This window comes from Myxine glutinosa, chromosome 5, assembly GCF_964187855.1.
Source record: "Myxine glutinosa chromosome 5, kmMyxGlut1.1, whole genome shotgun sequence".
NCBI lineage: Eukaryota > Metazoa > Chordata > Myxini > Myxiniformes > Myxinidae > Myxine > Myxine glutinosa.
In genome coordinates, this window is record NC_136265.1 from 54413723 (window position 1) to 54438328 (window position 24606).

The following is a 24606-nucleotide window of genomic DNA, read 5'->3' on the forward strand; positions in this document are numbered from 1 at the left end:
GGTAACAACGCACCGAGAGCTTGCAGGTAACACGCAGCGAGAGCTTGCAGGTAACAACACACCGAGAGCTTGCAGGTAATAACGCACCGAGAGCTTGCAGGTAACACGCAGTGAGAGCTTGCAGGTAACACGCAGTGAGAGGTCGCAGGTAACAACGCACTGAGAGCTTGCAGGTAACAACGCACCGAGAGCTTGCAGGTAACAACGCACCGAGAGCTTGCAGGTAACACGCAGGGAGGGCTTGCAGGTAACAACGCACCGAGAGCTTGCAGGTAACACGCAGTGAGAGGTCGCAGGTAACAACGCACAGAGAGCTTGCAGGTAACAACGCACAGAGAGCTTGCAGGTAACAACGCACCGAGAGCTTGCAGGTAACAACGCACCGAGAGCTTGCAGGTAACAATGCACCGAGAGCTTGCAGGTAACAACGCACCGAGAGCTTGCAGGTAACAACGCACCGAGAGCTTGCAGGTAACAACGCACCGAGAGGTCGCAGGTAACACGCAGTGAGAGCTCGCCGGTAGTACAAAGGTAACCAACTCGCAGGTAGCACGCAGTGAGAGCTCGCCGGTAGTTCAAAGTTAACCAACTCGCAGGTAACACACAGTGAGAGCTCGCCGGTAGTACAAAGGTGACCAACTCGCAGGTAGCATGCAGTGAGAGCTCGCCGGTAGTACAAAGGTAACCAACTCGCAGGTAACACGCAGTGAGAGCTCGTCGGTAGTTCAAAGGTAACCAACTCACAGGTAACACGCAGTGAGAGCTCGCCGGTAGTACAAAGGTAACCAACTCGCAGGTAAGACGCAGTGAGAGCTCGCCGGTAGTTCAAAGGTAACCAACTCGCAGGTAACACGCAGTGAGAGCTCGCCGGTAGTACAAAGGTAACCAACTCGCAGGTAGCACGCAGTGAGAGCTCGCCTGTAGTACAAAGGTAACCAACTCGCAGGTAGCACGCAGTGAGAGCTCGCCGGTAGTACAAAGGTAACCAACTCGCAGGTAACATCGCACCGAGCGCTTGCAGGTAACAACGCACCGAGAGGTCGCAGGTAACACGCAGCGAGAGCTTGCAGGTAACAACGCACAGAGAGCTTGCAGGTAACAACGCACAGAGAGCTTGCAGGTAACAACGCACCGAGAGCTTGCAGGTAACACGCAGTTAGAGGTCGCAGGTAAAACGCACCGAGAGCTTGCAGGTAAAAACGCACCGAGAGCTTGCAGGTAAAAACGCACCGAGAGCTCGCAGGTAACACGCAGTGAGAGCTTGCAGGTAACAACGCACCGAGAGCTTGCAGGTAACATGCAGTGAGAGCTTGCAGGTAACACGCAGTGAGAGGTCGCAGGTAACAACGCACTGAGAGCTTGCATGGAACAACGCACCGAGAGCTTGCAGGTAACAATGCACCAAGAGATTGCAGGTAACACGCAGTGAGAGCTTGCAGGTAACAACGCACCGAGAGCTTGCAGGTAACACGCAGTGAGAGCTTGCAGGTAACAACGCACCGAGAGCTTGCAGGTAACAACGCACCGAGAGCTTGCAGGTAACAACGCACCGAGAGCTTGCAGGTAACAACGCACCGAGAGCTTGCAGGTAACACGCAGTGAGAGCTTGCAGGTAACAACGCATCGAGAGCTTGCAGGTAACAACGCACCGAGAGCTTGCAGGTAACACGCAGTGAGAGGTCGCAGGTAACACGCAGCGAGAGCTTGCATGTAACAACGCACCGAGAGCTTGCAGGTAACAACGCACTGAGAGCTTGCAGGTAACAACGCACCGAGAGCTTGCAGGTAACACGCAGTGAGAGCTTGCAGGTAACACGCAGTGAGAGGTCGCAGGTAACAACGCACTGAGAGCTTGCATGTAACAACGCACCGAGAGCTTGCAGGTAACAACGCACCGAGAGCTTGCAGGTAACAATGCACCGAGAGCTTGCAGGTAACAACGCACCGAGAGCTTGCAGGTAACAACGCACCGAGAGCTTGCAGGTAACAACGCACCGAGAGCTTGCAGGTAACAACGCACCGAGAGCTTGCAGGTAACAACGCACCGAGAGCTTGCAGGTAACACGCAGTGAGAGCTTGCAGGTAACAACGCACCGAGAGCTTGCAGGTAACAACGCACCGAGAGCTTGCAGGTAACACGCAGTGAGAGGTCGCAGGTAACACGAAGCGAGAGCTTGCATGTAACAACGCACCGAGAGCTTGCAGGTAACAACACACCGAGAGCTTGCAGGTAATAACGCACCGAGAGGTCGCAGGTAACACGCAGTGAGAGCTCGCCGGTAGTACAAAGGTAACCAACTCGCAGGTAGCATGCAGTGAGAGCTCGCCGGTAGTACAAAGGTAGCCAACTCGCAGGTAACACGCAGTGAGAGCTCGCCGGTAGTTCAAAGGTAACCAACTCGCAGGTAACACGCAGTGAGAGCTCGCAGGTAGCACGCAGTGAGAGCTCACCGGTAGTACAAAGGTAACCAACTCGCAGGTAGCACGCAGTGAGCTCGCCGGTAGTACAAAGGTAACCAACTCGCAGGTAACAACGCAACGAGAGCTTGCAGGTAACAACGCACTGAGAGCTTGCAGGTAACAACGCACCGAGAGCTTGCAGGTAACAACGCACCGAGAGCTTGCAGGTAACAACGCACCGAGAGCTTATAGGTAACAACACACCGAGAGGTCGCAGGTAACAACGCACGGAGAGCTTGCAGGTAACATGCAGTGAGAGCTCGCCGGTAGTTCAAAGGTAACCAACTCGCAGGTAACGCAGTGAGAGCTCGCCGGTAGTACAAAGGTAACCAACTCGCAGGTAACACGCAGTGAGAGCTCGTCGGTAGTTCAAAGGTAACCAACTCGCAGGTAACACGCAGTGAGAGCTCGCCGGTAGTACAAAGGTAACCAACTCGCAGGTAGCACGCAGTGAGAGCTCGCCGGTAGTACAAAGGTAACCAACTCGCAGGTAGCACGCAGTGAGCTCGCCGGTAGTACAAAGGTAACCAACTCGCAGGTAACAACGCAACGAGAGCTTGCAGGTAACAACGCACCGAGAGCTTGCAGGTAACAACGCACCGAGAGCTTGCAGGTAACAACGCACCGAGCTTGCAGGTAACAACGCACCGAGAGGTCGCAGGTAACAACGCACCGAGAGCTTGCAGGTAACAACGCACCGAGAGCTTGCAGGTAACAACGCACCGAGAGCTTGCAGGTAACAACGCACCGAGAGCTTGCAGGTAACAACGCACCGAGAGGTCGCAGGTAACAACGCACCGAGAGCTTGCAGGTAACATGCAGTGAGAGCTTGCAGGTAACAACGCACCGAGAGCTTGCAGGTAAAAACGCACCGAGAGCTTGCAGGTAAAAACGCACCGAGAGCTTGCAGGTAACAACGCACCGAGAGCTTGCAGGTAACAACGCACCGAGAGCTTGCAGGTAACAACGCACCGAGAGCTTGCAGGTAACACACACCGAGAGCTTGCAGGTAACACGCAGCGAGAGCTTGCATGTAACAACGCACCGAGAGCTTGCAGGTAACAACGCACCGAGAGCTCGCAGGTAACACGCAGTGAGAGCTTGCAGGTAACAACGCACCGAGAGCTTGCAGGTAACACGCAGTGAGAGCTTGCAGGTAACACTCAGTGAGAGGGCGCAGGTAACAACGCACTGAGAGCTTGCATGTAACAACGCACCGAGAGCTTGCAGGTAACAACGCACCAAGAGATTGCAGGTAACACGCAGTGAGAGCTTGCATGTAACAACGCACCGAGAGCTTGCAGGTAACAACGCACCGAGAGCTTGCAGGTAACACGCACCGAGAGCTTGCAGGTAACAACGCACCGAGAGCTTGCAGGTAACAACGCACCGAGAGCTTGCAGGTAACAACGCACCGAGAGCTTGCAGGTAACAACGCACCGAGAGCTTGCAGGTAACAATGCACCGAGAGCTTGCAGGTAACACGCAGTGAGAGGTCGCAGGTAACACGCAGCGAGAGCTTGCATGTAACAACGCACCGAGAGCTTGCAGGTAACAACGCACTGAGAGCTTGCAGGTAATAACGCACCGAGAGCTTGCAGGTAACACGCAGTGAGAGCTTGCAGGTAACACGCAGTGAGAGGTCGCAGGTAACAACGCACTGAGAGCTTGCATGTAACAACGCACCGAGAGCTTGCAGGTAACAACGCACCGAGAGCTTGCAGGTAACACGCAGTGAGAGGTCGCAGGTAACACGCAGCGAGAGCTTGCATGTAACAACGCACCGAGAGCTTGCAGGTAACAACGCACTGAGAGCTTGCAGGTAATAACGCACCGAGAGCTTGCAGGTAACACGCAGTGAGAGCTTGCAGGTAACACGCAGTGAGAGGTCGCAGGTAACAACGCACTGAGAGCTTGCATGTAACAACGCACCGAGAGCTTGCAGGTAACAACGCACCGAGAGCTTGCAGGTAACACGCAGTGAGAGCTTGCAGGTAACAACGCACCGAGAGCTTGCAGGTAACAACGCACCGAGAGCTTGCAGGTAACAACGCAGTGAGAGCTTGCAGGTAACAACGCACCGAGAGCTTGCAGTTAACAACGCACCGAGAGCTTGCAGGTAACACGCAGTGAGAGGTCGCAGGTAACACGCAGCGAGAGCTTGCATGTAACAACGCACCGAGAGCTTGCAGGTAACAACGCACTGAGAGCTTGCAGGTAATAACGCACCGAGAGCTTGCAGGTAACACGCAGTGAGAGCTTGCAGGTAACACGCAGTGAGAGGTCGCAGGTAACAACGCACTGAGAGCTTGCATGTAACAACGCACCGAGAGCTTGCAGGTAACAACGCACCGAGAGCTTGCAGGTAACACGCAGTGAGAGCTTGCAGGTAACAACGCACCGAGAGCTTGCAGGTAACAACGCACCGAGAGCTTGCAGGTAACAACGCACCGAGAGCTTGCAGGTAACACGCAGTGAGAGCTTGCAGGTAACAACGCACCGAGAGCTTGCAGTTAACAACGCACCGAGAGCTTGCAGGTAACACGCAGTGAGAGGTCGCAGGTAACACGCAGCGAGAGCTTGCATGTAACAACGCACCGAGAGCTTGCAGGTAACAACACACCGAGAGCTTGCAGGTAATAACGCACCTAGAGCTTGCAGGTAACACGCAGTGAGAGCTTGCAGGTAACACGCAGTGAGAGGTCGCAGGTAACAACGCACTGAGAGCTTGCATGTAACAACACACCGAGAGCTTGCAGGTAACAACGCACCGAGAGCTTGCAGGTAACACGCAGTGAGAGGTCGCAGGTAACAACGCACAGACAGCTTGCAGGTAACAACGCACAGAGAGCTTGCAGGTAACAACGCACCGAGAGCTTGCAGGTAACAACGCACCGAGAGCTTGCAGGTGACAACGCACCGAGAGCTTGCAGGTAACAACGCACCGAGAGCTTGCAGGTAACAACGCACCGAGAGCTTGCAGGTAACAACGCACCGAGAGGTCGCAGGTAACAAACAGTGAGAGCTCGCCGGTAGTACAAAGGTAACCAACTCGCAGGTAGCACGCAGTGAGAGCTCGCCGGTAGTTCAAAGTTAACCAACTCGCAGGTAACACACAGTGAGAGCTCGCCGGTAGTACAAAGGTGACCAACTCGCAGGTAGCATGCAGTGAGCTCGCCGGTAGTACAAAGGTAACCAACTCGCAGGTAACACGCAGTGAGAGCTCGTCGGTAGTTCAAAGGTAACCAACTCACAGGTAACATGCAGTGAGAGCTCGCCGGTAGTACAAAGGTAACCAACTCGCAGGTAAGACGCAGTGAGAGCTCGCCGGTAGTTCAAAGGTAACCAACTCGCAGGTAACACGCAGTGAGAGCTCGCCGGTAGTACAAAGGTAACCAACTCGCAGGTAGCACGCAGTGAGAGCTCGCCGGTAGTACAAAGGTAACCAACTCGCAGGTAGCACACAGTGAGAGCTCGCCGGTAGTACAAAGGTAACCAACTCGCAGGTAACATCGCACCGAGCGCTTGCAGGTAACAACGCACCGAGAGGTCGCAGGTAACACGCAGCGAGAGCTTGCAGGTAACAACGCACAGAGAGCTTGCAGGTAACAACGCACAGAGAGCTTGCAGGTAACAACGCACCGAGAGCTTGCAGGTAACAACGCACCGAGAGCTTGCAGGTAACAACGCACCGAGAGCTTGCAGGTAACAACGCACCGAGAGCTTGCAGGTAACAACGCACCGAGAGGTCGCAGGTAACAACGCACCGAGAGCTTGCAGGTAACAACGCACTGAGAGCTTGCAGGTAACAATGCACTGAGAGCTTGCAGGTAACAATGCACCAAGAGCTTGCAGGTAAAAACGCACCGAGAGGTCGCAGGTAACAACGCACCCAGAGCTTGCAGGTAACACGCAGTGAGAGCTCGCCGGTAGTAGAAAGGTAACCAACTCGCAGGTAGCATGCAGTGAGAGCTCGCCGGTAGTACAAAGGTAACCAACTCGCAGGTAACACGCAGTGAGAGCTCGCCGGTAGTTCAAAGGTAACCAACTCGCAGGTAACGCAGTGAGAGCTCGCCGGTAGTACAAAGGTAACCAACTCGCAGGTAACACGCAGTGAGAGCTCGCCGGTAGTTCAAAGGTAACCAACTCGCAGGTAACACGCAGTGAGAGCTCGCAGGTAGCACGCAGTGAGAGCTCACCGGTAGTACAAAGGTAACCAACTCGCAGGTAGCACGCAGTGAGCTCGCCGGTAGTACAAAGGTAACCAACTCGCAGGTAACAACGCAACGAGAGCTTGCAGGTAACAACGCACCGAGAGCTTGCAGGTAACAACGCACCGAGAGCTTGCAGGTAACAACGCACCGAGAGCTTGCAGGTAACATGCAGTGAGAGCTCGCCGGTAGTTCAAAGGTAACCAACTCGCAGGTAACGCAGTGAGAGCTCGCCGGTAGTACAAAGGTAACCAACTCGCAGGTAACACGCAGTGAGAGCTCGCCGGTAGTTCAAAGGTAACCAACTCGCAGGTAACACGCAGTGAGAGCTCGCCGGTAGTACAAAGGTAACCAACTCGCAGGTAGCACGCAGTGAGAGCTCGCCGGTAGTACAAAGGTAACCAACTCGCAGGTAGCACGCAGTGAGCTCGCCGGTAGTACAAAGGTAACCAACTCGCAGGTAACAACGCAACGAGAGCTTGCAGGTAACAACGCACCGAGAGCTTGCAGGTAACAACGCACCGAGAGCTTGCAGGTAACAACGCACCGAGAGCTTGCAGGTAACAACGCACCGAGAGCTTGCAGGTAACAACGCACCGAGCTTGCAGGTAACAACGCACCGAGAGCTTGCAGGTAACAACGCACCGAGAGCTTGCAGGTAACAACGCACCGAGAGCTTGCAGGTAACAACGCACCGAGAGCTTGCAGGTAACAACGCACCGAGAGGTCGCAGGTAACAACGCACCGAGAGCTTGCAGGTAACATGCAGTGAGAGCTCGCCGGTAGTTCAAAGGTAACCAACTCGCAGGTAACACGCAGTGAGAGCTCGCCGATAGTACAAAGGTAACCAACTCGCAGGTAGCACGCAGCGACAGCTCACAGGTAACAAATCGGAGGTAACACTGAGTGAGAGGTCGCAGGTAACCAAAAGGATGCCTTCGTGGGCCCGTTTTTGATTAATCTTGTGCGGTTTTTGTAAAGAAAGATTTAATTAATATCGGATCTCAGTTGCATTAATTACCGGTTTAATTTAATGGTGAAGAAGAAGCTTGACACGGCCGTGAACACTTTACATGCCGACAGGAGTTCCCGTCCATTTATTGCGAGTACAGTAAAGTAAGGTGTACTTACAAAAGTACCGAGGGTTCGGGAAACCCCGCGGGTAAACCTGGCGGGAGATTCGCTTACCAAGCTTCCGTAACATTCGCCGACATTCATCCCGACTCAGGTCGACGAGGGCCGGCCACACCGCCGGCATGGTGACGCCACCCGGCGAGCCTTTCCAATTCCGTGGCGGATCCGATGCAAGCCTGTCGGCCTCCGCAAGAGCGGGTACATCCGCCGCTACCGAGCTACGACTACACATGCACAACCCGCCATGCAACCTGGGCAGCCTTGAGCCGGGATCTGGAATCTTCTTCTTCTTTTTGTTTTAATGCCGTTTACCGAGCCGCGGGGCTCTATATATGCCACGCACTTAAAAACTGACTGAAATAAACAAGTTTCGGGGGCTTTATATTGTTTGTCCCGTTTCTTTAATAAGATTTTAAACCGATTTACAGAGTCGAGAGTGCTTTTGGCTTAATCGGCAAAGTGTATCCGGTATTCCTGACGAGAAGATCCCCCATGTCTCGAGAAATGTGGAAAAGGCGCGATCTGGGTTTCCCGTACTGAGGGCATTGTCACTTGTGTGAGGAGATCCATGTGTTCCAAATCTTCTAGAACATTCCACCGCTCGCAGATCCCCGTCACGTGACACCCTATCCCATGTAAATAGGCGATTAGAGCGCAAGCTTCATTGCCTCCAAAGACCACGTGGGCAGGGATGAAACACAGGTCAATGACCGTGCCCCTCCAATTTGCTGTGTTAATAAAAGATGAAGCACCTCGAGAACCTGGTCGTTCATACAGTACCTTCACAAAGTACCACACACCCCTTGACTTTTTCACATTTTGTTGTGTTACAACCTGAATTTAAAATGGATGAAATTGAGATTTTTTCTAACTGATCTACACAAAAAACCCCATAATGTAAAAGTGGAATTTTTATTTTAGAAAATTTTACAAAACAATAAAAAATGAAATACAGAAATATAGCTAATTTACATAAGTATTCAGCCCCCTGATTCATCACTTCCTAGAAGGGCCTGGCAGCGATTACAGCTTCTAGTCTTCTTGGGGTATGTCTGTATCAGCTTTGCTGGATTTGGGGAGTTTCTCCCGTTCTTCCTTGCAAATTTGCTCAAACTCTGTCAAATTGGATGGGGAACGTCGATGAACAGCAAACTTCAAGTCTTTCCAGATTCTCAATGGGATTCAAGTCTGGGCTTTGGCTAGGCCACTCAAGGACTTTCACGTTCTTGTTCCGAAGCCATTCCAGTGTTGCTTTGGCTGCATGCATGGGGTCATTGTGCTGTTGGAATGTAAATCTTTGCCCCAATCTAAGGTCTTTTGCACTCAGAAGCAGGTTCTCCTCTAGGATTTGCCTGTATTTGGCTCCATTCATTTTTCCCTCTATCCTGACAACTCTCCCAGTCCCTGCTGCTGAAAAGCATCCCCATAGCATGATGCTGCCACCACCATACTTCACAGACGTAGCACTTTGCATTCAGGCCAAAGAGTTCAATTTTCATCTCATTAGACCACAGAATATTTTGCCTCTTTCTCTCGGAGTCTTTCATATGCCTTTTTGCAAACTCCAGACACGCTGTCATGTGCCTTTCTCTCAGTCTTTCGTGTACCTTTTTGCAAACTCCAGGTGTGCTGTCATGTGCCTTTTCAAAGGAGTGGATTCATATGGCCACTCTCCCATAAAGCCTAGATTTGTGAAGTGCTGCAGTGACTGTTGTCCTTCCGAAAGGTTCTCCTATCTCAGCCAAGGAATTCTGTAGTTCTGTCAATGGTCATTTGGTTCCTGGTCATCTCCTGACCAACGTCCTTGCCTGGTTGCTCAGTTTGATCAGTTGACCAACTCTAGTAAGAGTCTGGTTAGTTCCATCTTTTTCCATTTACTAATAATGGAGCTCACTGTGCTCTTGGGAACTTTCAACCTTCTAGAAATAGTTTTATACCCTTCCCCAGATCTTTGCCTCCTCACAATTATATCTCGGAGTTCTACGGACAGTTCCATGGACTTCGTCGTAGAGTTTCTGCTCTGACATGTGCTGTGAACTGTGAGACCTTATGTGGAAAGGTGTGTTTCTTTCTAAATCATGTTTAAATTCAGGTTTAACACAACAAAAGGTGAAAAGTCAAGGGGTTTGAATACTTTCTGAAGGCACCACACTGTATCCAGACTGCAGAGACTCCAATGATTTCAGAACAAAGTGAATCAGAAATATATAACTGCGCTCAGGGGGTTGAAGTCGATTATCCATTAGAGGGCCAAAACGATGGCAAAGAGTTCTGCCGAGAATACTGAAAGGTAATCAGAAAGCCTAATGGATTTTGTCACCTTGACGTCTGGAATGCAAAAGGCAGCCGCTGTTCTCGCTACTCTGTGTGAACATGTAAGGATTGACTCCAAACCGTGTTAATATATTCCACTTCCTGGTTACAAGTCACAACCACATTGTCCCTTACAGCTTTCCCCCAAAGATCCAAGTGAATGCGAGGGGTTTCTAGGTTCCAGTGGGGCAAAATTCTCACTTTGTTCATGGGATTAATCGGTAAAGAAGCCAAACCCATTTCCTCAGCTTCCCTCACACACACAAGTCTGAAAAGAGGTGAGATGGAGAATCTGCCAAGAGCAGACAGTACTCCCAAGTTCCGAGAACAATGCTTCACCTGGATGGTTGTCCCAGGCAGAAACGCCCTTAGCCCAATACCTCAAATTGGACACTTCCCAATGGAGAAAAAAAGGACATTTCGCCAGTCTCCACAAGGAGGGCACACAACGGAGTGCTTTTGAAGATGCCCAGACACATCCGTAGTGCTTTGGTTGGAATGGTTTCCAGCTTTGGGTGGTTGGTTTTGCACAAATCCCAAAAGGCTTGACTGCCGTAATCAAATTGGGAGCGGATGAGGGTTTTATACAGGAGAAGGAGACTTTCCAGATGATCTCCTCAGGATGTACTGGCTGGACTTCATAGAAGGTTAAGACGTTCTGCGCATTTGGTGGCAAAAAAAAATTTCATATGGGAATTCCAGGTTAGGCCCCTGTCGAAGGGAATTCCTAGAAAAGATACATCCGGGGAAGCTTTAATGGAAATACCATCGATTGTTATCGATATGTCCTTGACCTTCCTTTTGCGGGTGAGAATTATGAATTTGGACGGGTCCGGAAATCTTAAAACCCCAATTTTGGGCCCACAGCTCAATCCTGCAGACATCTGCCTGGAGTTTTTTTTAGGTGCAAAGTCAGGGATTTTGCTCCGGGTCCACATGGCAATGTTGTCCGCAAATAGAGATATCCTGTTACGGGACTTTGAAGGGGAGGCAGCATCATCGATCATATGAAAAATGGTGGGGCTAAGGCAGCTGACCTGGGGAATACCATTATCCATGGAGAACACAGAGGACAGGGCCTGGCCTACTCTCACTTGAAAGGGTTTGTTGGATAGGAAGTCATGGATCCATCAGCCATCCTGCCATTGGTGCCAATTCTGTATGTCTTGTAAAGGAGGCCTTCTTTCCAGACTAAGTCATAGGCATTGTGAATGTCGAGGAACACTCCCAATAGGGGCTCGTGATGATGTCATTGGTGAGGGAAGCAATGTGGTCAGTGGTGGAACGACCCTTTCTGAATCCACTTTGGTACTTTTACAGGAGGTTGTTCTTCTCCAAAAATTTACGACCAGGAGTTCTTTAACCATCTCCATTAATTTACTGACCACCGGAATGAGAGCGATCGGTCGGTAGGAGCATGGGTTAGAGGGATCTTTCCCAACTTTGTGAATGGGAATGACAATGGAGCGTTTCCAGTCATGGGGAAGCTTTCCTCAAGACCAAGCCTTTTTGAAAAGTTCAAGGAACACTCCCAGCACCCTATCATCCATGTGCTTGAACATACCGTAAGTTAACTGATCAAGACCAGGTGCCCTATTCTTGGATTTTGAAATGGCTAGTTTGAGTTCCCAAAGTGAGAAGTCCAGGATGAGCGAAGAGCTTACTGGGCTGGTGTCACAGATGATGGCTTTGTGTTGATTGGAAAATTTACGCCTATGGGCTTTGAGCTCTGAGTCTATGGTAGTGTCTCCAATGGGGTTGGCGAAGGGAGCTCCCAAAGTAGAGGCCTTGTCATGGTTCAGAGAAAGGGTTTTGTTGTTGTAGATGAGCACGGGGACAGTTCTCCCTCCATCTTTGCTTCCATTCATATGTTTCACTCTTCTGCAGATGGTTTGAAGAGGGATGTCTGGGTTGATGAATACGTAAAGGAGTGCCAAGAGGCAATCTTGGCTCGTTTGATTGCTAGCTGGGCTTGAGCTCTTCTCCATTTGAACTCCAAGGCATCTTGAATCAGCATTAATTTTCTTACTGTTTTAAGAGCAGCCCTCCAAGCCCAGACAGCCTGTTTGCATTCGTCATTCCACCAGAGGACTTTGATTTTCCGACCAGCTGAACCTTTGCAGATGGAGATTGAATCCTGGAAAGTGGTCTTTATAGCATTGACTCAACTACTGTTGAAATTGTCAATGTCCTCATTAGAAAGCTCATTCATCACTTCCTCAGAGCAGCGACTCGAAAAGCGGTCCCAGTTGGCATTGGAAAAGTTCCATGAGGGGGACCTGTCCAAATCATCTGGGTCCTCATGCAATTTAAGGCTGGCGATCACCGGAAAGTGGTCGCTGCCCATGCTGTCAGACTGGACAGGCCATTCGCACCTCGCTGCTGCAGATGAGGAAACAAAGGTGAGGTTGAAAGGTGAAGACTGCCCAGTGAATGGATTGACAAAGGTCCCAGTACCATCATTTAAAAGCACCAGTTCAAATTCACGGCACTAGGGGAAGGCACGGATTGTAGAAATTAACAATTGTAACAACTTCCTTTGTGCTGGAAGTTTGCTGCCATTACATTCCAGCTGGGTATTGCACTATTGCATTCACTTTCTATGAAGGGAACACCAATCTTGACAAACACCCCACAATCTCGTCCGTTCCCACTTGCTCTGTCCCTGCATATAAGGATATAACCAGGAATTCCTAAAATGGTTGTGACATTTTAACCAAGTTTCTTGTATGCAGATTATATCCGGTTTGGATGTGAGATCGCTGATGGATTTGGTAAACTCTGATCCATGAGCAGCTCAACTTTTTGCATTCCTTTGGGTGATTTTCATTAATCGGTTGGGGGAGTCCTTGGACTGTTTAGACTTAGAGTAAGTACCCTCTGCTTCTCTGGCCTGATTGCTGAATATTTTCTTAATCTTCTTGGAGGAAACCCAGATGTTTGATGGCTGCAGCAGAAATAATATTGATTTTCTCAGATCTGCTTTTATCTTGGGCTGTACAATTTACTACTTCAGTGATAAAACCGATGAAGCCCGTTTTGGTAGTATGCATATCCACGTTGATTGCACTCTCAGTTTGGCATTCTGTATCTTTCGTCTCAGTCTGAACTCCCACCGATTTAGTTAGTACTTCAACCAGGCCCTCAGTTTTGGTCTTACTGAGGCATCCAAGGCTGATGGGACTTCAGCAGAGTCCAGAGAGACGGCCCTGATCTCCTGTCTGACATTGAGGGCCTCCATCCATTGTTGGACGAGTAGAAGCGGCTTGTCCATGGTGATCTGAGATGAGATTGTTAGAGAAAAGGAAGGATTTCATATCAACTGTGATGATTTAATATCAACCTTGCTGATTATATTAAAAGTAAGCTAATAGGTCTAGTTGAGGAGATTCATTGCTGCACCTTTTTATGTAATGCAGTGGTGTTGACGGTTTTCCATGCAGATGGAAGATGACCTAGCACAAACGAATGAGGGTGAAAAGGACAGAGAGAGAGAGAGAGGATGTGTAAGAGCTGCACAACAGGCATGTGAGCTGATGTCATCCTGTCCAGTTGCAGATTCAGAGTCAAATGTTGAAAGAACCTTCTCCACCTTCTCAGGTTCTAAAGACAGAGTCCAGGAGCAGTTGGGTATGACTGGGTAGGGTGGGTATCGAGAGGGAGGGGTTGGGGACACAATATTTGGAAGCAAATACAGAATTGAGGCATTTGGCCTTTTCACGAGCGGCTGTGGTTCCATTTGAAGAGAGGGAAGGAATGGAAGGGAAGCAAACTCCAGAGACCGACTTCACAAGCAACCCCCACGTTTTAGAGGAGGGAGTCAAGTTTGAAAGTTCATTCTTGAGATTGGACAGATGTTGTTTTCTGGTTCTCCTGAGGGTGGACACACACTTGTTGCAGGCTTTGTGGAATGATCTGAGATTGCCTTCGGTCAGATTTGCCTTCCAGGAAGAGAAGGCAAGTTATGTTGTTGGCACTTCCGAAAACCTCCAGTTTAGCAGGACTCGGACAAAATAATATGCCATTTTACACCATCTCGACCAATCAAATTTGTCGCTCATGCTCTCACCATTGGGGAATATCGAGTTACAAACAGAATTGCGGCTCGGAGGAAACATAGATTTTCGTCTATATATTTTCACTTTAAAAATGGTTTTCTCTGGAACCACTTGTCTGATCGCTGCAAAACTTTAAACATAGGAGGGACTCCCCATGGAGAATATTTTATTGCTAACTCTGATGTCATAGGTCACATGGTATGGCAGCCATATGGGAGTAAAGGAAAAAATGTGGACATCATTTTCTTCGAAACCGCTCAACGAAAAAAAAATAAACATGGCATCTGTCATCAACTCCCCATGTGGTATCTATAATGATAATGATGATGTCATCGGATAAGTAGAATTTCAGCCATAATATATTAAATTGAAATCCTTGTCCAAAAATCTGAAACTTCATATATCTGATCAATGACCTGATGTTAGTGAAGAATTAAATTGATGACGCTGCAGGTCACATGGTATGGCAGCTATATTGAATTAAAGGAAAAAAAATTGGACATCATTTTCTCCGATCAAACCGCTCAACAAAAATAATTGAAACTTGGTACGTGTCATCAACTCCCCTTGGGGTATATAGGTTTATAACGATGATGTCATCGGTGAAGTGGTATTCCAGCCACAATTGGTTAAATTGAAATCCTTGTCCAAAAATCTGAAACTTCATATACCTGATCAATGACCCGATGTTAGTGAAGAATTAAATTGATGACGCTATACGTCACATGGTATGGCAGCTATATTGAATTAAAGGGAAAAAATTGGACATCATTTTCTTTGAAACCGCTCAACAAAAATAATTGAAACTTGGTATGTCTCATCAACTCCCATTGGGGTATATAGGTTTATAACGATGTCATCGGTGAAGTGGTATTCCAGCCACAATTGGTTAAATTGAAATCCTTGTCCAAAAATCTGAAACTTCATATATCTGATCAATGAACCGATGTTAGTGAAGAATTAAATTGATGACGCTGTAGGTCACATGGTATGGCAGCCATATTGAATTAAAGGGAAAAAATTGGACATCATTTTCTCCGATCAAACCGCTCAACAAAAATAATTGAAACTTGGTATGTGTCATCAACTCCCCTTGGGGTATATAGGTTGATAACGATGATGTCATCGGTGAAGTGGTCTTCCAGCCACAATTGGTTAAATTTAAATCCTTGTCCAAAAATCTGAAACTTCATATATCTGATCAATGACCCGATGTTAGTGAAGAATTAAATTGATGACGCTGTAGGTCACATGGTATGGCAGCCATATTGAATTAAAGGGAAAAAATTGGACATCATTTTCTCCGATCAAACCGCTCAACAAAAATAATTGAAACTTGGTATGTGTCATCAACTCCCCTTGGGGTATATAGGTTGATAACGATGATGTCATCGGTGAAGTGGTCTTCCAGCCACAATTGGTTGAATTGAAATCTTCATCCGAAAAATCTGATACCTCATTTATATATCTGATCTATGACCCTTATGTGAGAGTACAGAGAGTAATTAAATTTATGATGTTCATAATTTGTGCCAAGAAAATATGTGACGTAATATGACACGGTGCATGGATGATATGGGTATATGGGCCATAATAGTAGCGTAGCGTATTTAGATAATTGTGGTATTTTTGTTCAGAATTAATACGCGAGGCAAGACTATGCGCTCTTCAGGTGCCATTCTCATCTTCTAAAGTGATATTTTTTTAAACCAAGAATGAAATCCGGATTTTTTTTAATGCGTTACTATGATGTAGAGTCCCTGTATAAAGAGAGTTGCGCCATGCGCTGACCCGAGATTTCTGGTCACGTGATTTCGTGGCGCCATTTTGTGTCTAACTTCACCGTGCGTGAACGTCAGCTTGGTACGGGAATGTTGTTTACTGCCAAACAAAATGACTGGTTGTTCTGCTTTTGGTTGTTCAAACCAATCTGGGAAATATAAGATGTATAGATTTCCAAGTGATAAAGTCAGAAGACAAATTTGGGAAGCGAAAGTCAGACGAAAGAGCTGGAAAGCGATCGACTCCTCAAGACTCTGCCAGGTAGGCCCACGCCGCTTGATGATCGATGTTCAAAAGCAATTCTATCTGCTCGGTTTTTTTTTGGTTGTCTGTCCGTTGAAAACCCTTTTAAAGGGAAGTGATTTGTGTTTGTTTATAATCTTCAAGGAGCTGACCAAAAATGCATTTCCGTGGGAAGAACCCTGCTCAATTTTTTTCGGGTAGTCCTAGCGGACCGCATATTGTCATTGATTGATGAAATGTCCCGGTACAGTGACATTGCCTGGTCTGCGGTTGGGTAGTCTGCGGGCAATGTCACTGTACTTTTTCAGAGGGAATTAATTTTGATTTTATAGGGGTGGGAAACCCATGGTCCGTTTTGTTTTCAGTTGTCTGTCCGTCCATTCAAAACGTATTCCGAGGCAAGTTATTTTTTTGGTTTAAAATCTTTAGCCTAATCGGCAATCATAAAAGCAATTTTAGGGGGGGGCCTGCTCAATTTTTTTGCGGGTTGTGCAGCCATCCATACGTCCAAAATTTGACGAGTTATTGTTTGCTTTGTACAGTGCTCATGCGTCTTGAGGCATATTTGCTCAAATATTTCCCACCCCGGGATTTATGGCCAAATTGTAGTGATGGAAGATTTTGCACATTGGACAATCCCTATATATTTAACCTGGTGACAGCTATCGTTCCCAAAACATACAATATTTCTAGGTGATTAATGCAGTAAAACAGGTGTATTTGTGTACCCACATTTAAAACTGGCTCAACTTTCAAAAGCTGTTATCCCTGTTTGATATCAATATACATGTGGTCGATAGAGCTAGCGATTTGTCTGGCCATCTTCCGGAAGATTGTCCATGTGGTTTTCTGTTGTGGAAGTACTAGTACATGACAGCTCATTAAAATTAAACTGTGTTGTGTTAGAATAAAAATTTCAATAAATAAATACATCAAGGACACTCATTGTATGATTGCAGGAACATTTCGATGGAAATTGAATATAAATGTCGATAAAACTAAAGTTGTACACTATAGAAATATGGCAATACCACGTACAGAATTTGTTTTAAGTGTGTTAGACTATATGTCGGCTGGAAGTCCTACACCGGAATTGCTCTCGGCACCCTTTAAAAAATATTGGATATGCCCACACTCCTTTCTAAAAGTTATTAAAATTCAGAGAACGACAGCATTGGTTTGTCTTACTTATAATGTTAGCTCTTATATGCAGTGTTGGCTTGTAATATGCATTGCCATACCACTTTTAATATCACCACACAGCTCTTTTTCACGGCAATAGCTGAGTTTTTTGACAAAACAAATATCACCTGTATGTAATAATAAGACTAAATATGTGTAGTAAATTTTTTTTTAGCAGGTTTAGAATATATCACCCCATATCGCGAATGTACATGTATATCTAATCCGACACACTTAGACACAAAATGGCGTCCAAATTTGAGTTGACACAACTCTCTATATACAGGGACTCTACTATGATGTAGCCGCAGATAATATCCCTGAGCGTTCCAATAAGACAAACTCGGCTGTAGGTGGCAGTCCAGATCCACGTTTGAGGTTTGTTTCGCTGGAAGGCTCTGAAATACCACGCCACGTGACGCCACGTGACGCCACGTGACGTCATGCAGCCACGTGACGAGGGGTGGAAACCCCAAAAAAACAAAAACCAGGTGGTTCATGTACGTGAAGGCACCGTGAACTCCAACGAGACAGGAAAACAAACCGACCCAACTACCTTTACATAGTGCGGTGCTTTTTTTTCACCAGGACCACGGGACTTATCCGACCTTATATGGAGATGCGTAACTAATTGAAAAGGTATATTGAGCGAGCTGTCTGCTCACCTGAAGTCGTTTGCCCGTGGAGGTCGATTTCGATGAAATTGCTCACGAATCTTCATAAACGCGATCTAATGCGGCACGTACACGGGGGCGCTGCATCTCGGAGCACACCAGGCGTGCGCACCCTGGCTGCGCGGTCCCTGTCTTGAGGGTAACCGCCCGATTTTGGAAGGTTCTCGTACATGTCGGCGTTTATATAATACGTACGTTTCAATCCCTGCCGAGTTCACGTATTTATTTACTTTTGTCCACCTACGGCTCGAATGTCTGCCGTTGTACAAGATTCGGGAGGGTATCCATTGCAGGCTCATACGAGGTGTGTTTTTAGTGTGTTCGGCTGGAAGCAAGTTGCGTGCTGAATGTAAACCACATCGCAATCTTGCCCGGTAATGGGACACCGAGGCTCACCCCACGCTCGGAGCATGACGTCGTGTCCGAGCTGGAATTCGGCTGTTCCTTCCTTCGCTGGATCCTTCAGCATTCCCAGGTATTGGTGGAGTACCTGGGCCGGCAGGATATAGCCTAGGTGTGCGGACGACTGTCTCCGAGCTGCTCGCAGGCTCCCTCTCTCTGGCTGAGATTAGAGAGAGCAATTTTAAAATGTTGAGTCTACTCATCAATAGGATCGAGGACGGTTCGTACGGAGTGGGTCATCCTGCTCCATCCACATGCACCTTCCTCCATCTACAATGTTTGGTTCCTCCACCACGGAAGGTGGACACCTTGACGGAGGTTATGTTTTCACCCCTAGGTCTGTCCGTTTGTCTGTCTGTGAGCAGGACATCTCAAAAATTCGTGGACGGATTCGGACGAAATTTGGTGGACAGGTTGGGTGTCTGACAATGACGAACTGATTCGATTTTGGTCAAGATCTGGATCCGGATCCAATAAAAAAAAAAGATTTTTCTAAGTGATTCTTCACCATTGAGAGATAGGGCCAAAATCGATATATCGTTAATAGCACGATATCTCAAAACGTTCTGGACGAGTTATGACAAAACTAGGTAGATGAGTTGGTTAGACGACAAGAACAAGCCGATTCGATTTTGGTGAAGATCCGGATCCAGATCCAATAATTTATTCTTAATTTCTAAGTGATTCTTCACTATTGAGAGATAAGGCCAAAATCGATATATCGTTAATAGCACGATATCTCAAAAGTTCTGGACGAGTTATGACAAAACTAGGTAGATGAGTTGGTTAGACGACAAGAACAAGCCGATTCGATTTTGGTGAAGATCCGGATCCAGATCCAATAATTTATTCTTAATTTCTAAGTGATTCTTCACTATTGAGAGATAAGGCCAAAATCGATATATCGTTAATAGCACGATATCTCAAAACGTTCTGGACGAGTTATGACAAAACTAGGTGAATGAGTTGGTTAGACGACAAGAACAAGCCGATTCGATTTTGGTGATGATCCGGATCCAGATCCAATAATTTATTCTTAATTTCTAAGTGATTCTTCACTATTGAGAGATAAGGCCAAAATCGATATATCGTTAATAGCACGATATCTCAAAACGTTCTGGACGAGTTATGACAAAACGAGGTGAATGAGTTGGTTAGACGACAAGAACAATCCGATTCGATTTCGATGAAGATCCGGATCCAGATCCAATAATTATTTATTTTTTTTCTAAGTGATTCTTCACCATTGAGAGATAGAGCCAAAATCGATATATCGCTAATAGTACGATATCTCAAAAAGTTATGGACGAATTATGACAAAACTAGGTGGATGAGTTGGTTAGACGACAAGAACAAGCCGATTCGATTTTGGTGAAGATCCGGATCCAGATCCAATAATTTATTCTTAATTTCTAAGTGATCTAAGTGATTCTTAGTGATTCTAAGTGATCTAAGTGATCTAAGTGATCCAGATCCAGGTCAGGCATATCAGTGGGATACAAAACATAAACTGTTCAGCCTGGCAGAGGTATGCTCTCTACCGAGTGCCCTTCTAAGTTGTTTTCTTTTCAAAGGGAATTTTGAAGTTCTTTGGACACTTTGAGATGGAGCCTAAAGTTTCCAGATGAAAACACTTCTCAAGAGGGTGCCGAGCGACCTCTGTTGGGGGCTCTGCCATCCGAAGCAATTTGGAAAGCTAAGATGAGGGAACCTTGGCTCCATTATGGAATGTATTAGGTATGGGTGGTCACTTTCGGCGTCACGAAGATTTCGGTGGGCACTGGTCTCGACGGTGATTCGTTGAGGATGAAACAGGTATAGGTGAGGTTTGGTTGGGTACCTGCACATGCCCTGATGTTTCTCCCGACGCGGCTCTTCGGCCACCCTGTAGTCCAAAATGCTCGGCCTTAAGCCTGCTCCAGACTGGCGGTGACGTCTTGTATTTGCTTTCCTAGTTGCAAGCAGCTGTGATCAATAAGTGAGCATTATTGGCTACAGCTGCCATCACGGGTGAGGGACATGATTGGCAATTGAGTTTGGTAAAAATTCCTGTTCCCCTTACGGTTTCATCCGGGCCGTGGCGTAGTGTAGACCATTTCTGTGGCACCGTTAGTTGGCAAACTAAAAAATTTCGCGGAAGCCCGGCGAACACGGTTTGAACATCATGAACATTTCATCAAAAAGTGTTTTTTTTGTTTTTTAATTTTTTAGAATTACTTCGAAATTTTTTGGAATTTTTTTTACATCTTTTTGAATTTTTTTGAAATATTTTTAATTTCTTTGAATGTTTTGGAAATATTTTAGAATTGTTTGAATTTTTTTGAAATATTTTGCATTTCTTTGAAAAATGTTTTGATTTTTTTTGAATTTGAATCGTTTGAAATTTGAAGGACAGCTATAAACTGTCATCCTGGTGTTTTACATGCAGGGCAAGGCATCGATGTGGGTGCCGACCATCGGATGGACATTGAGCCGGTGGAGGAGGACCCGTCTACTTGTATTTATTGCTGGACGTTAAAGATTTCCTGATTTCATATTAGAGATTCCTGCCATGACTGACTGCTGGGAAAGCAATGGAAACATAATTTCATCAAACATGATCCTTAACAAGAGACCACTTTGGCAGCACCGACATTTTATCGATCAAATGCAACCTTCGGGGACTCACACTGTTCACTGCAGTCGTGATGCAATAATTGTAGGGAAAAGCAGGTACACGGTGATATACAGCGTGTCCACAAATTACCATTCCAAATTAAGATCATAACAAAAAAATAATTAGATTAAATTAAATGATGAGGTTTACTGCAATTTCAAGAACGTTTCTCAAAGTTTTATTGCCAGGATTTGTCAACATCATCAACCGAGTCCGAACGGACTTCTTGGGACTGCGCTCGAAAGACTCGAGCACGACCGTGTTCAACATCCCCTTCCTCTGCAGGATGCTACCAATGTCTCCATAAACTTTTTGTTCCACACTCAAATCGTTTTTCTCGATGGTAGCTGCCTTCCTTTGGTCGTCCTGAAGCTTCGATGAACCCGTGTAGATGATCCAGTAAATGTGACGTCACGTGTCACAAGAGACACCTGGAAATGAAGAAAAAAAAGAATCAATACAACCTTGAGAAATGTTTTTTAACATGCATCATTGTATCCTATTTCATTTTTTTGTTGTTGCAGTTTTAAATTGGAACGGTAATTTGTGGACACCCTGTATTTACGTGGGGATTCCGAAGATAACTGAGAACCCATCATTGATAACTGCATGACACCTTTTTAATGGCAATGCTTGCTGTGAGCTACGAAAAGTAACCCTTGATTGATATAATAATGCAGAACATAATGATCATCATCGTTGTTTTACATCCAAAAGTACCCGCTTTTATTTGGCACTTGACATACACCTGACATTGACAGGTGTATGGGAGGTCCCGCAAACGCAGAGAGCTTGTGCATTGTGAAGGATAGGTTTTCCAAGGTGTTGCTGTGGACCACCACCCAAACACCCAAGATGGGCTATTGTCTTACCTTGATAACGATTTACGAGGCAATTTTCATTCAATATTAATCAGGTTTTTGGATCTGTGCTTCACCCAACAGGTTCACGTGGCATGTGGGTACAAAGGTGCCTGTCTGTTTGTTCCTCACACGTGTAAGTGACGTGCAAGTGACGTGAAAGTGACGTGTAAGCGAAGTGCAAGCGACGTGTAAGTGACGTGCAAGTGACGTGCAGGTGACGTGCAAGCGACATGTACGCGGCATGCATGTGACGTGTAAGTGACATGTAAGTGACGTGCAAGTGACGTGCAAGTGACTTGCAAGCAACATGAAAGCGACGTGCAGGTGGCATGCAAGTGACGTGCAAGTGACGTGTAAGTGACGTGCAAGCGACGTGCAAGTGACGTGTAAGAGACGTGCAAGCAACATGCAAGCGACATGCACGCGATGTGGAAGTGGCATGCAAGTGACGTGCAAGTGACGTGCAAGTGACGTGCAAATGACGTGCAAGTAACATACAAGCAACATGCAAGCGACATGAAAGCGACGTGCAAGGGGCATGCAAGTGACGTGAAAGTGACGTGTAAGTGACGTGCAAGCGACGTGCAAGTGACGTGTAAGAGACGTGCAAGCAACATGCAAGCGACATGCACGCGATGTGGAAGTGGCATGCAAGTGACGTGCAAGTGACGTGCAAATGACGTGCAAGTAACATACAAGCAACATGCAAGCAACATGAAAGCGACGTGCAGGTGGCATGCAAGTGACGTGCAAGGGGCATGCAAGTGACGTGAAAGTGACGTGTAAGTGACCGCTCCATCTTCATTTTGGACCCAAACTTCTCCTCTCTGCCCCCACCTGACCATTGTTGTAGTTGCTTGTGCTTTCACCCTCAAGATGCTTCCTCGGGTATGGAACCCTCAACTAATATCACCTTTCATATAAATCCACCTGTTTCATCTCGATCTCCTCCTTTATCCCAGCAACAATTGCCACCTCATCTTGCATTACACTTCCAATATTTCACTTCCCACTTCCCAAGATTTGATTTCCCAACTTCCCAAGATGAAGTTCATTTTGAGGCAGACAATCCAAAGGGGCAAGAAGAAACCATGGCTGGACCGATGTAAAAGAGCGTCGGTGATTGATGGATGAAGTTAGAATAGCACGAAAGGCAGGAGGTTAAATGGCACACAATACACAAATTGTAAATGTATATCAGCACAGAATAATTCTGCTGTCTCAACAATGGATGGAGGTCCTCAATGCCAAACAGGAAATCAGAGCCGTCTTCCTTGACATATGTCATGCCTTCAATATGGTCTGGCACCCCGCCCTGCTCACCAAACTCTCCTCCTATGGTATCCATGGAAATCTCCACGCATGGCTTGCGGACTTCCTCTCTGGTCGTAGTCAACGTGTGGCCCTGAATGGATTTCTCTCGTCTCCCCTTCCTGTTCAGGCTGGAGTTCCCCAAGGTAGTGTTCTGGGCCCTGTGCTTTTTCTGGTCTTCATCAATAATCTCTCCGACTCTCTGGAAAATCCTCTCTATCTCTTTGCTGACGACTCTACTCTCTGTCGCTCCATTCCTCATCCCTCAGATCGGCAGTCTGCAGCCTCCTCACTCTCTGCAGACGTGGACAAAATCACAGACTGGGCAAACAAGTGGAACATGTCTTTCAATCCTGACAAATCTCACACTCTTACGATGTCTCTCCGAAAATACCGACTGGACAACCCTCCCATCTACTTTATCAACAATCCTCTCCAAGAAGTTCTGTCACTCAAGCTTTTGGGTCTCACTATCTGCCATGATCTTTCCTGGGAAAACCTCATTTCCAAGCTGGCCTCCAAAGCCAGTCGCCGACTGGGCATCCTCCGTCGTGTGAAGTCCTTCCTTAGCACACCTGAGCTCCTCACCACATAAAAGATTTTTATCCGCAGCTCAATGGAATACTGTTCCCCCATCTGGGCCGGTGCTCCTGCCTCACACCTAGCTCGGCTTCACGCGGTTGAAGCCAAAGCTTTCAGAATCATTGGAATCTCTCACGATGAAGCTAACTCCGAGGGCCTTTCACTCTCTCACCGGAGGCAGGTTGGTGGTCTTTCTGTCTTCTACGGACTCATCTCCGGCCTTGCTCCCCCAGCTCTGTCTGTGCTCTGTCCCCCAAATATTCCTGCAGGCCGCACAAGATCTGCCAGCAACCCTCTTATGGTTAAACTGCCAAAATCAAGACTCGCTGCACACCTTCACTCTTTCATTCCTCTTTTCTCCCACCTTTGGAACAAACTCCCTCACTCTCTTCAATCCCACTCATCCCTCCAGGTCATTAAAACAGCTGTTCACCACCATCTCTTATCTTCCCCCATCCAAAACCTTGATCTTTTCTACCCCTGTTAAAACACCCCAAATCCACATTTTTGAAATACCGACTTCTTTCCTGGAAGTCCGAGCAGTGTCCATGTGTTTTATACCGTGTACACCCCCCCCCCCCCTCCTATGCCCCTTCACCTTCTCGTATCTTTATGTGTCAGCTCCTACACGAGCCTCGACTTTGTATACAAAAACGTGCCCTATGACCTCAAAATAATAATGAACAGGAAGAATTGCTTTGCAGTACATGTCCTGTTACATATTTATGTGAATGT

General features: G+C 47.1%; 2 protein-coding genes across 6 annotated transcripts in view; both read right to left on the bottom strand.

The window, feature by feature from the left end:
* EMSY (EMSY transcriptional repressor, BRCA2 interacting) overlaps nucleotides 1-8102 on the bottom strand; it is a 59455-nt gene extending 51353 nt beyond the window's left edge. For 3 of the 5 annotated variants that reach the window (XM_078778080.1, XM_068117061.2, XM_068117064.2), the window contains exon 1: nucleotides 7860-8083. In XM_078778080.1, the coding sequence (XP_078634206.1) occupies nucleotides 7860-8037 (178 nt within the window). In that variant the 5' untranslated portion in view covers nucleotides 8038-8083. Of the gene's footprint in view, nucleotides 1-7859 lie in introns of all 5 variants that reach the window. The other 2 variants (XM_068117063.2, XM_068117062.2) reach the window with 2 other exon arrangements.
* The window catches only part of LOC144892275 (uncharacterized), a 341101-nt gene that overhangs the window by 296304 nt on the left and 20191 nt on the right, over nucleotides 1-24606 (bottom strand). The window lies entirely within an intron of this gene.